General features: G+C 45.1%; 1 protein-coding gene across 7 annotated transcripts in view; it reads left to right on the top strand.

Annotated features, from left to right (window-relative positions):
• IKZF3 (IKAROS family zinc finger 3) overlaps positions 1 to 13,671 on the top strand; it is a 35,451-nt gene extending 21,780 nt beyond the window's left edge. For 6 of the 7 annotated variants that reach the window (XM_068212223.1, XM_068212221.1, XM_068212219.1 and 3 more), the window contains 3 exons: positions 453 to 569; positions 7,294 to 7,410; positions 11,174 to 13,671. In XM_068212223.1, the coding sequence (XP_068068324.1) occupies positions 453 to 569; positions 7,294 to 7,410; positions 11,174 to 11,877 (938 nt within the window). In that variant the 3' untranslated portion in view covers positions 11,878 to 13,671. The remainder of the gene's footprint in view (positions 1 to 452; positions 570 to 7,293; positions 7,411 to 11,173) is intronic. The other variant, XM_068212222.1, reaches the window with a different exon arrangement.
• Positions 13,672 to 13,946: the final 275 nt, after the last annotated feature.

The raw sequence follows: 13,946 nt of genomic DNA, 5'->3' as shown, positions 1-13,946 counted from the left end.
CTGAATCTCTTAAAATGCTCAACAGATGTTTCTTCTTAAGCCTGGTAGGGTGTTCTGTCCATTTTACAGATGGGGAAATGGAGGCACAGAGCTGAGGTGACTTGGATTTCAAGTCAGGTATAACTCAATCTTAGCTAGCCCAGTTCTGCAGGAGCCAGGCTGTGCTTGCCCTTGAATTTGTCTTTATCCTGTGTTCTACACTGGCTCAGAAAGAAAACACTGATTCTAAATTATAGGTGTTATCTCTGCACTGCACTGTACAGAAAAAGTTCAACCTCACAAAGAATCAAAGTTTAAAATGAGCTTATCTGCCAAGGATAAATGAGATTCTGATTTAATCAAGATCAGCTGTCCCCCACCAGCACAATGCTATAACCACCACACTTCAAGCAAGACAGTGTTTTAGTGGTCTCTTGTGGTTATTTTAATTCTTTTATTGTTTCTTTTTCTAGTGGAGAAGCCATATAAATGTGAGTTTTGTGGAAGGAGCTACAAGCAGAGGAGCTCGTTAGAGGAGCACAAGGAGCGGTGCCGGACTTACCTGCAGAACGCTGGCATGTGTGAGGCTGGTGAGTTTATCACATTACAGTGGTTTTGGGGTTTCGGTACATTACAGGGCTTATAAAAGGGCATCTGGTGAGCTGTTAACCCACAGCCTGAGAACAGCTTTTCCTACACTCCTTTTCAGTAACCTGAGGGGCTATAATGTTCTAAAGGGACTGGTTCATTGTAGTCCTCAGGCTGGTAGTTAGAGAGTGCTTTTACTTTAATCACTTTTTTCTTTAAATGTTACTTTGTATAAAACATCTAAAATACCTTGTACCCAGCATTTCTGGAGGTGATGCTCAGTGAGTTAAATTATTCCTACATTAATGCTGTTATGTGGCTCATTTTACAGGATGAGTTGTTGATAACCGTGTGTTTGATGGTTCCTTTTCTTTAGAATAAGAACTGTTAGAATTTGCAACAGTTTTAGTGGCTTGGATCCAGGGCATGAAAAGGGAGTGGTATCCCAAAAATCACTGGCAGATCAGCTTAGGAGGGAGTGAGAGGTAAAGGGCTGCTTTGAGCATAGAGCTGCCTTTGGAAAAGATGAAATGTATCAAAACATGTTTTTTTTTTTCTTATTTTCCATTTTGCAGTCTCAGTGCTGCAGTTCCAAAATACTTTGGTGAGAAGTAATCACCATAATCTTTGTCCCTGCTTCACCTGAACTGCTCAAATCCTAAAATGAACTGTGTGATTTGAGTCTCACAACACACCAGTAAGTCAGGAAAAATGCTCTTCCCATTCAGAGTCAAGCAGTGGCTATGACCTCCCAAAGAATTCTGTGATTGACCTAAGAAGAGCTGAGGCTACAGTTTCAGAATTCAGGCTCCCATCTTTTGCCAGGCAGCCTTGAAAAAACACCAAATAATGGAAACATGGACTCACGGAGGGTTTGGGTTGGAAAGGACCTTGAAGATCATCCAGTGCCCCCCACCCCTGCCATGGACAGGGACACATCCACTCTCCCAGATTGCTCTAAGCCTTGTCCAACCTGGCCTTGGACACTTCTAGGAATGGGCCAGCCACAGCTCCTCTGGAAGGCCTTATGCCAGGGCCTCACCACCCTCACAGGGAGGAATTTCCTCCTAATAACTCTATCCACAACAGTAAGAACAAGATTCTGCAGGAATCATCACAAGCCAGGCCAGAAAATCAGTGTGAAGAGCCACTGGTATGTGATGAAAACCTCGGGTACAGGAATCCCTACGCTGTACAGAAAGTGTAGGTTGGTGTTTCAGGCTTTGTGATACATGCAGGAAGCCTCCCAGAGAACCATGATTTACCAAAGTGTTTCATAGAGGTTTTTAATAGTTTTACAGTTTTGAGGGGGCTCTCTTCTTGTCAGCAAGTGACATATTTCTTAGTGTATTCATAAAAGTAACCGGTAATCAGCTCATCAGCAAGTCTTGGGTTTGGTGAGAACCCTTACACTTTGTAACTGTGGTTTGTGTTACAGTACACACATCATGGCCATCACCCAACTTGTCCACCTGTGAAAATGAGACCTGCTGCAGCTTTCTGCTTTGAAACTATTCTCATGGCTTAGATGCATTTCAGAATAGGAGCATTCCCTCTCTTATCCCAAGCCTGTGGTGCAGTCCTTGCTGCTGCACTGCAGGGAGCCTTAACTGGTCACAGGGAATGTAAATTCCCAGAGTGCCAAGAGGTGTGCTGCTCCTCTGCCTTGGAGACACCCTTCACACCCTTACACATACTGCAGTGTTGTTAGGGAAGTAGGAAATTTTATGAAAAATGGGAACTCCTGGGACATTGCCATCTAATTCCCTAGTATCAGCAGGATGTTGGGTGGCAGAACCAGGGAGAGGGAAAGCTGGAAAGACTCTCAGGAGGTCATTTACTACGTTCCATTTTTTCCCCTAAGTGTAGCACTTTGTATTTGTGTTTAGTAAACATCCTCTTTCCATTACTGATCCTTTCCCTACTTCTCTGCATCACTTTGAATTTCGTTTTTCTGAATTCCCCTCAAGCTTCTCAACCAGGTCTGGTGGAAGGTGTCTCTGTTGATGGCAGGAGGGTGGAACTGGATGACCTTTAAGGTCCCTTCCAACTCAAACCATTCCACAATTCTACAATTCTCACATGGAGCCATCTTTAGAAACAAAAATGCTCTACATGCCATCATTCCTAACTGATTAAAATATTTAAAAGCATCAGGACAGTAGTAACCATTCTATTTGCTTTTCAGTGCCATGCTTGCATGTTCTAAATGTGGAAATATTTTAAAAAGAGAAGTTTCATGCAACAATATAGTTGGAGCATTGTCCCTGATAACCATCTCTCTCACATTGTTCTCATTGCACAATCACCCAACTCCGTTCCACTCTCCCTTCTTGAGTGACCACACAGAGATGCTACAGGAAACAATGCCTCTAATTTCAGCTTTGCACTTGAGGGCTTTGCTAACATTATCTGCACATTCTAAAAATTCTACTCACATTGGTTGGTGTGGCAGAAACCACACTATGGGAACAGCTCAGTGCAGGGTGAGTGCTGGTGTGTGCTTGGGGTTGGGACAGCAGCTGCTCTCTCTCCAGCTACAAGGTGACATGGTGGCCCAGAGATGGATGTCCCATCCCTGGAAGTGTTCAAGGCCAGGTTGGACAAGGCTTGGAACAACCTTAGCTAGAGGAAAGTGTCCCAGTCCATGTCAGGGGGGTGGCAAGATGATCCTTAAGGTCTCTCCCAAGCCAAACCACTCAGTGAACCCATGATGGCCAGGGGACTGCACTGCTTGGAGAGGTGGCTCCTTGCTCACCACTCACATGACAACATAAAGAGTGATTCCTAATGGATAGTTCACAGTGGCAGGAAAGTGGTCCTCTGGAAGTGCTTTATCCAGGCAGGATTACACCTGAAATGTACACTGAAACAGGCAGCAGCACTGCGGGCAGCATGGAGATCTCCCAGGGGGTTCAGGGAAGTCCATCTTCAGCCCTGGTGCTGGCTGAGCAGGAGAGGGGTGCCCACTGTAAAAGTGCTGAGATCAACCCCATCTTTATACCATATAAAATTCCATGCTCAGGAGCTCAACTTCCCATGTAATTCTAGAGCCACTGATCAGATATGACCAAGAGGGACAAGGGGATTTATTTGAGCTGCAGAGTTCCTTTCAGCATCCTCAGAGACTTTTTTTTGCTTTCTGGCCCTGCAGTCGAGCCATCAGAGCCCTAAGCTTGCAGGATAACCCAAGATCCCAGGCTGCTGTATGTTCAGTGCTTTGGAAGTCTGGATATTCTGTATTTGTTTTTTTCTTAGTGTAATTTTGAGCAAAGCACTTGACCATTTCTGTTAGTCCAGCCTGAATTTTATTTTTAGATCCATGTTACAGTGAGATCATTATTTATTTATATTGCCATGTGCAGTGGAATCTTCCAGAGGGAGGATAATTGAAGAGGGACACAGGATGTGATTACTTCTCTGTGTTTGAGAAGTCTTTAGAGAATTTGGAGCGATTAAAAAACTTTTTCCTAAATATTTTTTCTTTGTTTAATATGTGATCCAGAAGAAAAAGTTGGATGAGATATTTTTCAGTTAGTTTCTGAGTACAGAGAGCACTGTTATGGATGAGAACCTGTATAACCACCTTCATCTTACTGGGAGCAGACATTGTTTCCCTAAGGCCAGGTTGTGGAAATGTCATCAAAGACCTTTTGTGGCCCATAAATAAAGATTATTTTTTCTTTAGGAAAAAAATAGCCAGTAGCAAGGAGTCAAAATTCTTAATGTGAAGGCAAAGACCCTCAGTATTAAAATAAAATGGCAGAGGATCATGAAACTGCAAGATTGATTCTACAGAAGTCCCAGAGCATGTTATGTAGGTCAATAGTTACTGTCTCTGCAGATCTCCTCTGAGGAAAGGCTCTGTTATTCCTGCAGGAAGCCCTTGTCTGCCCTCCTGACATTAATTTAACAATTAAAGTTCCCTTGGTGGCACATAAATAACATTGACAAGTCATCCCTGATGTGCTACGTGCAGCTTCCAGTGTGCTCCTGAGGCTGGGAGGGCTGACAGCAGCTCTGAGCTGAGTCTTGCCAGGATAAGGAAAAAGCCTCAGAAAATATGGAATTAAAGCTTTACTAGAGCAACCCATGGGTCCACAGAGTGCAACTCCTGGAGGTAAAGACTGAGAAAAAGAGGAACTAGAACAACAAAATCATAAAAACAAAGAACTGGCAGGGATCAGGGAGCTGCTTTTATGATATGGGCAAATTGTGTTTTTTTTTTTCTTTTATCTTTACAAAGAAAAAAATACATTTTTGAGTACACAGCACCATTTGTATTATTTTGTTCAGGGTTGTTGGGGTTTTTAAAATTTAGATTACTGTTGTTAATGACTGGTGTAATGATCCAGCCAAGATTATGAGGCTTTGAGTTTGGGGGTAGTTCAAACCTTGGACTACAGTCATCTAAAGTTAATATAAAGCTGCATATTCCAGGCTTTGGAGCATGAGAATTAAACCGAAGTCCTGAGATCAAAAACCCTATAATTTTCATGTCCCAGCTGGAGCTTTTGGCCCAAGCAGATGATTACACTCTACCTCCCTCCCTTCCCCTCAAGAGTGTCACCTTAGCCTGGTGTTTTGTCTCACTTCATGCAGCTCTTACATCGTGTCTGGGTATTTCATGCTGAGAGCAGGGATGAATATATTTATGGGAACCTCCAAACACACTGGAGTAATTTGGAGTAAAACTGAGACTAGAAGAGCAGCGTGTTATTACCTTCAAGGCACTTCATGCCCTGCACAGCGCTGGCTGTCACGTACATCCCAAGGTTCCAGGACTGTGACCGAGTGGAGCCAGGCCCTGTTATCCCATCCTCCCTGACTCATATTTGTAGCCAGTGTTTGTGGCACCAAGTACCTCTGAAACACTTTACGTTTTCAAACTGCTGAACAAACATGAACAAATAGTTCTGGCTGAGGTTTGGTGAGTCATGGTTTGTGCTGACTGAAACTCGTGTTATCAGGAGCAGCACTGACAAACAGGTACAGAGGACGAACTGAAACGCTCAGGGAAAGGCTGCACAGGGCTGGGAAGGATGAAGCTGCACTTTCAGCACTTGCTCTACTGGACAAACAGAAATTTAAGTCTGATACTCAATAAATCTGTTTAGCAGGACTGAAGTGATACCAAAGTGTTCCTATTGCTTTCCTCTGGCACTGATTGTCTCTCACTTAAGTTATGCTTCATATATTGAGGGAGACCTCATTTTGGCCTACCAGTGCCTTAAGGGGTTTATAAAAAGGAGGCAGAAGGATTTTTTTAAACAGGCAGGGAGTGACAGGAGAAGGGACAATGGTTTTAGACTGCCAGAGGGCAGGGTTGGATGGGATGTTAGGAAGAAATTCTTCCCTGGCAGGGTGGTGAGGCCCTGGCACAGGTTGCCCAGAGAGGCTGCGACTGTTTCATCCCTGTAAATGTCCAGCACCACCTTGGACAGGGCTTGAAGCAACCTGGGATAATGGAAGGTGCCCATGACCATGCCAGGGAGGCCACTGGATGATCTTCAAGATCCTTTCCAACTAAAATCATTCCACATTTCCATGATTCTATATTTAGATTTGTTGGTGTATGTACAGTAACACAGCAACCAGGATTCTTTCACAATGAGATCCAACCTTTAATACCACCTTGGGAAAGTAAATCACCCCTCATTGTCCTCAGCTTGTAGATCCCATCTCCTACAGACTTGGGCAGTCCATTAGGATGTGTCCAGTTCTCAGCACAGTGATCCCTGCCACTGGTGCTCTTAGCAATGAGTTTACCCTTCATTATAATTTTTGACATAAAAGTACCAGTCCAGATGGATGTTGTTGAGGTTTGAGCAGGGTTTGGGGGGGAAGCCACAGCAGTTACGATCAGTATTAGTGTGGTAGTAGCAATATGAGGTGGCAGCTCTCCAGCTCAAGGCCTCTGCAGCCTCCAGGAGCTGAGAGCAAGCACAGCTTCTGTGCAGTGCTGGGCACTGCTTAGCACAGCTGAGGAGAGCTCTGGAAAATGGGAAGAGCCTTAATAGGCCCATTCCCAAGGGAGTCATCACAGGGCACAGATACTTTTCCAAAAATTAGAAATCTGGGAGGTTGTAACAAGCTTTAAAACACAGAAGAAACATTCATAGTTAGTTTTAGCTGTAGCATTTAGGAAAAAAAAAAATAAGTGACAGTAACACCTGCGGAAAAAGAGTTAGAAATTTTGAATTTTGAAAGGTGTTATTGCTTTTATTTTACTGGAACACTGATATATATCATACAAGTTTCTTAGTGATTCGTTAAGACATCTATGACTGATATCTGAAAAGTTATCAAGAACACTGAGTGTCTCCTCCTGCAGCTCGAAACACTGAGTGTGCAGGTGTCACCCAGCCTTACTCAGAATAAAAAAAAAAGGCCAGCAGAGCTTCTCTCTCCATCTGCAATTTAACCAACCTCCCAGCCAGTTCATTTACTTCCTCTCGCTGACGACAGTTCTGGTTTGTGCTCCCCCCTGAGTGAGCTCAGGGCTGTGCTGCCACTGACCACAACGGGTGCCCAGAGAACAGGAATGACAGAAAAAGCAAAACCAGCTTTGCATTAGATCTCCAAACTGTTTCCTCCGCTTATGTGGCCCATTGGAGATTAAACCAGTCAGCTCTTCCTTTTTTTTTTTTTATCTTTCTTTTTTCCTTTTCACCTACGTGTTGTGTTTTTTTTTCTCTATCTTCCTTTTCACATTTTCCAACCTAGCCAGCGTGGAGGCAAGGCACATCAAGGCAGAGATGGGGACTGAAAGAGCCCTTGTGCTGGACAGGCTAGCGAGCAACGTGGCAAAGAGAAAAAGCTCAATGCCTCAGAAATTTATTGGTAAGAACAAAACCCCTTTTCATCTGCAACAGTTAAATACGTGTGGGCCGGTAACAAACAGTACAATGCCTCTGCTTCTTTTGAATATCCTGCTCAAGCTTAGCATCTAATACAAAAGAATAAAGTAACATTGATTTTTGTTATGGGGTTTTAGCAATTTGTTGTAAGGGGTTGATTAAAAGAAAAAGAATTTATTCTGTTGGCTGCTTAAACTGGGTGGAAGCTACTGTTGTGCCTTGTGTCTTTATGTAGGTGATTTATAAATATGTTTTACGAGCTTCCACGTGCCATTTCTGTACCTATGTATTTGAAATGTTCTCTGCTAGGATCTCGAACAGGCAAAGAATAGGAAGGTTAATGTTTTCTCAGCAGGAGCTGAAGATTCTTGCAGGATTCATGTGTGGAATAAGGCCTAAAGGCAGAAAAGTATTGGATTTCTCTTAGTCATTCTACTAAATTTGTCTATGATTAAAAAATATCAAATCCTTTCTTGTGGTAATTTAAGCAAGCAGATGTTTCCATAGTATTTTCTTTGCATTTAATTGAACATGATCAGAGTTTTGCATGTTGGGGATCTTAAATACTAGTTGGGCAGGTTCTGGGTTTCAGCAAACACCTGACCCTCTTGGCCAGTCTTATTTCATCAACCTGCCTTTAAAGAAAATAAAATACAACCCTGTGTCCTAAGGAAAACCCTGAGTCAGCAGTTATATAATATTGGTGCTGATGAAGCCTTATTTGTGCTCTTTGTAGGGTTATATAAGGCAAAGAGCACTTTTTTTTTTTTTTTATGGCTCAATATAAAGTTCACCTTCCGCATTGGGCCCATGTGGGAGAGGTGTGGGCTGGGAAGGCAGGCAGGGCTCCCAGGGCTGCTGCAGCCAAACCCCCAGCACGGGGTGCACCAGCTCCTGAGCAAGGTAAAGATGAGCAGCTGGATCCATGCAGGTAAAGCTGCACAGCTGGATCCATGCAGGTAAAGCTGCACAGCTGGATCCATGCAGGTAAAGGTGAGCAGCTGGATCCATGCAGGTAAAGCTGCACAGCTGGATCCATGCAGGTAAAGCTGCACAGCTGGATCCATGCAGGTAAAGGTGAGCAGCTGGATCCATGCAGGTAAAGGTGAGCAGCTGGATGTATTCAGGTAAAGGTGAGCAGCTGGATCCATGCAGGTAAAGGTGAGCAGCTGGATGTATCCAGGTAAAGGTGAGCAGCTGGATGTATCCAGGTAAAGGTGAGCAGCTGGATGTATCCAGGTAAAACTGTGCAGCCAGATCCATCCAGATACAGGTAAGCAGCTGGATCCATCCAGGTAAAGCTGTGCAGATGGATGCATCCAGGTACAGGTGTGCAGATGGATCCATCCCAGGTAAAACTGTGCAGATGGATCCATCCACACAGGAAACCAGCTCAGGATTTGAAGGTAATGGAGCTCTTAGTGGGTTTAGCACTGGGCTTTCATCTATGAAAACTGGTCTCATTTATTTATTTATTTTACATTAGTGTGGCTTTCTAAAGGTCACCCCACTGCACAGCCAGACCAGCATACTCCATCTGAGTCTCTTTGGTGCCCAGGATTGAAATGGGCCTGTGAGGCTTGGCCCTTACACATCTTGCTATGGTTCAAAAAGTAATTTTAATGCAAATGGGTTTGTAATGCTTTAGCTTCCTCTATTTTAGCATTTTTTCAGCTCTCTCATTGTGCAATCATCACCAGTTTGACCCTTATGTATTCTATTAAACACATCTGCAGCAGGATGCACCCCCTCAGCAGAAGCCTAAGGTGAAGAATGAGTGGGTTTGGGGTTTCCTCTGTGAGCCAATGAGTTCCTGTGTGGCTCAGATCCTCTGGGATTTGTGCTAGTGCTGGATGGCATGAACTGGCACTACACACACAGGTGATTGTGTGGAGAAGCTAGAGAAACCATCACAGATCACCAAGAGGCACAAAATAACCAAATTTTGAAACTTGTTGTTTTTCTAGGACTTCTGTGAATTTCCTTGTTAAATTACATGCGCAAACATTCCCCTCTCAATCCTCTGTATCTCTGGGAAGGATGTTTTCAGGAGCAGGCTGTCCGACCTTGGTCTGACTCCTGTGCCTTTCTGACCTGTCCCTGTCGGAGCTCGGATCTGCCAGGCCAGTGCGGAGATTCTTTGGGAAATCTGGGAATGAGTGCTGATGTCTCATTTAGTCAGGAAGCAGGGACAGGGATACACACTAACAAGGCATCTTTGTTTGGCTTGTTTCTCTGAATGAAGTCTATTGATTGGAAGAAAAACCCGTTTATTATAATTGGAGGGCTCTGCAGAGATTCAGACAAGCACCAGGAGTCTCACCCACTTTATTTTTCACATTTCCATCCCCAGTAGCTGCCTCGTGTGCACCAGTACAAGTCCCACACAAGGGCAGGGACCACCACACCCTGCATTTGACTCTTCACCTCTGCACCAGGCCCCTCTTCAGAGCCATTTCCTGGGGGACCTTAAAATCCACCAGGACAGTGGAATCACAGACCACTGCAAGACCCTCAGTCAGGAGGGATCATTCAGGAGTTGGACTCAATGGTCCTGGGGGTTCCTTCCAACTCAGGATATTCCCCAATCCTATGATCATACATTGTGTTTTTCTATCTTACTTTACAACAGTGACTCTTAACACCAAAATTTTTATGGAGTCTTGTCTATTTTTGCTTTTGTTGTTTTTGTTTTTTTTCCTTCTTAAATTCCAATTTATTCACATCTTTCACTTGCCTGGAGCTGGTTTTATGAGTCACCCAAAAGTACTGCGGCATTTTGCTTCCTTCCATGTGAAGCTGGACGGCAAGGGGTGCTGCGGGCTGGAAGCAGTTATACTCTTGTGGTTCGTTAACCTTTTGGAGTGTTTTAGAAGAGAAACGTGAGCTCCTGGTTTTCTGCCTCTGCAGTGAAACCCCACGAGTTTCATACACATTGAGTCACGGTGTTGACAGGTGACTGATAAACATCTGCACCAGTTGAGTTACCGTAACTAAGAGATCCGTGGATCTAATGTTTGCGAGTCACTTGCATGTGAAACCTTTCATCTGGTCTTTTTTTGTATTTTTTTAAGCTATGAACAAATTTATGCTTTTAGTAGCCACAGAATTCAGTTATTTATTTCTAGACATTCACCTCCAAAATGTTTTTAGTGTTTTTGGGGTGCAGTTTATTTCCTCCTTGCAGCTGGCACAGAGAACAGGAGTTACACTGTGCTGCCCAGAGAGGTGTGAGCAGAATTCCAGGTGCACTCTCCTCCACTTCCGTCCAGCCCAGAGCTTTCCAAGCCCCAGCACACCCAGAGGAAAACTTTTTTTTTTCCACTAACCCTGTATCAAGTGACCCTAACTGTGGGAGGTTTATATTTATATCTGCCAGTATTAGATTACCTGAATACCTGTGTAGAGGTCCAAGAAGACAGATGTGGTGCAGAGGGAGTGTAGTTATCAAAGCACAGCAAGGAAAACTGACTTCAGTGTCCAAGGACTTGTCAAAGATGAATCTCTCAGACAGTACCCTCACCATCTCCTTTATTAGACTGGCTTGCTTCTAAGCCTGAGATTTAAAAAAATAATGAAAAAAACAAATACTCCACCCAAAAGCTACTTGTGTCTAGGAACAGTCTCTTTCAGCAGAGAATATATCATCCCCCATTCCCAGAGATTTCTGCCCTTTAGAAAAATCATCACAGGGTTTAAACAACTCTTTACCCACTCAGGTAATTATCACCTTTCATCTCTCGCAGGTGAGAAACGACCCAGCTTTGATGTCAATTATAACTCCAGTTTCCTGTACGAAAAGGAGAGCGAGATGATGCACGGGCGCATGATGGACCAGGCCATCAACAACGCCATCACCTACCTCGGGGCCGAGGCCCTGCGCCCGCTTGTGCAGACCCCGCCGGCGCCCACGGCCGAGATGGTGCCGGTCATCAGCAGCCTGTACCCGCTGCCGCTGCCCCGCGCCGACGTCCCCAACGGCACCGCGCCAGAGGCCGAGAAGAGCCACGGCCACCTCAGGGACAAGAGCCTGTCATCTGACAGGGGCCTTTCCCCGAACAACAGCGGCCACGACTCCACAGACACTGACAGCAACCACGAGGAGAGGCCCAATCCCACCTTCCACCAGAGCCAGGTGATCCCGGCTCCGAGCCGCAACGGCCTCCAGGCCCTGAAGGATTTCCCGAGGCCGTACGACATCATCAAGCCACCCGCCATCTGCCCACGCGACGCCTTCAAGGTCATCAACAAGGAAGGGGAGGCCATCGGGGTGTACCGGTGCGACCACTGCCGCGTGCTCTTCCTGGATTACGTGATGTTCACCATCCACATGGGCTGCCACGGCTTCCGCGACCCCTTCGAGTGCAACGTCTGCGGCTACCGGAGCCACGACCGGTACGAGTTCTCCTCACACATAGCTCGGGGAGAGCACAGAGTCGTGCTCAAGTGAAAGGACCGGTTCTCCAAGGTCAAAGGCTGCGTTTGCCATCGGAGGGGAGGGTGGTTGGGGTTTTAATTAGTATAATGAAATTTCTTGAGTATTCTTCTAGGCCAGTTTTAAGGGTGTCACAAGGAGGTGACACCTTTTTAAATTTCTCTTTCTCAATAATTCAGTGTTCTGTAGCATCTCTGCCTGGCTGCTGTGGTGAGGGGGACTGTGGGAAACACCAGGAGCAGAGACTTGTTTTGATATGAACTTTATTTTTGTGAAACTTCAGAGCCATTTACGATGTTTTCAATTTTTAACTTGTGTTTGTTTTTATAGAGTTTGCGTTAAGTCAGCACAAAAGGTTTTCATGCCAATTCCCCTGCTCATTCAGGTGAATAGTCAGAGGTGTGTTGGAGGAGTTTTTCCTAGTTATAATCCCAATGGCCTCCAGTGGCTCATCACCAAAACAAGAAAACGAGGTCAGGAAAAGGGAGGGATTATTAATTCCTCTTTAAAGCTTTTCCCCTAAGTTCTAACAAGTGTGTGGCACACTTTCATCTTTCTTACCCCACTGCTGACTTCCATTGAAGTTACTCAGTAAGAGGAAAATAAGAAATGAGACCTATTTGGGGTTGGGATTTTTTAACAGTACATATTTTTGGGATACCCAGTGAGGTCACTGGTTGGCTCATCTATGTGGCCTAGAGGAAATCCTGATTTTCATTGCTGGAAACTCCTCCTTTCTCATGGGTGCCAAGAATGAGGATGAAGCTGTGCTGTGTGTTGTGCCTCTGCCTTGCTCCCACAGCAGGACACGTGACCGTGCCATCCGTGTCCCTACAGGGTGGCCCTGGCTGGCTGTGGACAGGTGAGACCCCAGGCAGGGGTGTGAGAGCCACACCCACACCAGGACAGCCCTCGGGAGGTGCTGCTCCACACCCCGAGCAGGTGCCATCCCTTTGAAACTGGTTTTTACAACAGCTCTTTGAATCTCCCCATGGCCCTGCAGCTGTGTTGGTGTCCCTGTTACTGGAGAGGGGTTTGGTAATGGCTTTGCTGAGTGAAGGTTTAGTCTTTGCAAAATATTTTTGTATCCCATAGTTAGGAGTGTTCTGATGGACTTTCTGCATCCTTTGTGTGGTTTGAGAGCTGTGTTGCTTTTGTGTTATCCCTGGTGATCCAATCACTTCCCTGAGGGAAGGCTGAAAAGATGAGGGTCAAGAAGTACTGAAATTCATCCCTCCCTCTGAATTCTTTGGGCTCAATTATTTCCTCCCTGAATTTTAAGGTACGAAATAAGAAACTTATACTCATGTTTTCCACTAAAGGTGGATCTGGAGAGGGATAAATCAGCCTGCAGTGTGTCTGAGTATCCAGAGTGCTGTGGAAGTGCTAATCCAGGATCCTGCTATCCCTGGGGTTGAGAACTCTTCTGCTGTTATGTGTGGAGCTGTAAAGCAGGTTTAGGATGTTTCCAAGAGCTCCATCATGAGAAAGGTGCATGTTATCTCTCCCCAAGTGAACACCTGTGTCACAATGTGACCAATGCTCTACCTGTGAGGGAGGCTGGAGTTCCACCAAGGATCAGCCCCAAGGGCCAAGCTTTTGGGTCCAGAAAAGAGAGGGAAAGGGAGTGAGAGAATTCCCAGAGAACAAAGAGAAGGTTCCACTGCTGCCCTGACATTTCTAAGACCGACATTTTTAGGACATTGTGGTTGTCTTTATCAATTTCTAATTTTGTGACAAGCTTGCTTTTCAATGGCTTAGTTTTCAAGACCAAAGAATTGTCAATAAATGAATAAAATATTTAAATAATGATGATGTCCTGACTTGAGGGCAGGCAAAGGCAGGTTCTTAAAGGAATCAGCAGAGAGATGCTTCCTGGAGCCATCCAAAAATCTGATTCTCCATAAGTGGATTGGATAATGGATTCATTTAAGAATACACTTGAACTGTCCCTTCACACCTCATCATTCAATCCTTGTCCCACAGTGCTGCCCTGGCTTGGGAGATGGGAATCCCACCGGGCCATATCTGGATGTTGAGGGGCTGTGTTGGTCCAGGGCAAGTCTCCGAGCTTGGAGGAGCTC

This window comes from Anomalospiza imberbis, chromosome 22, assembly GCF_031753505.1.
Source record: "Anomalospiza imberbis isolate Cuckoo-Finch-1a 21T00152 chromosome 22, ASM3175350v1, whole genome shotgun sequence".
Lineage (NCBI taxonomy): Eukaryota > Metazoa > Chordata > Aves > Passeriformes > Viduidae > Anomalospiza > Anomalospiza imberbis.
The sequence above is the reverse complement of the archived record's forward strand: the minus strand, read 5'-3'. Positions and strand labels throughout refer to the sequence as shown.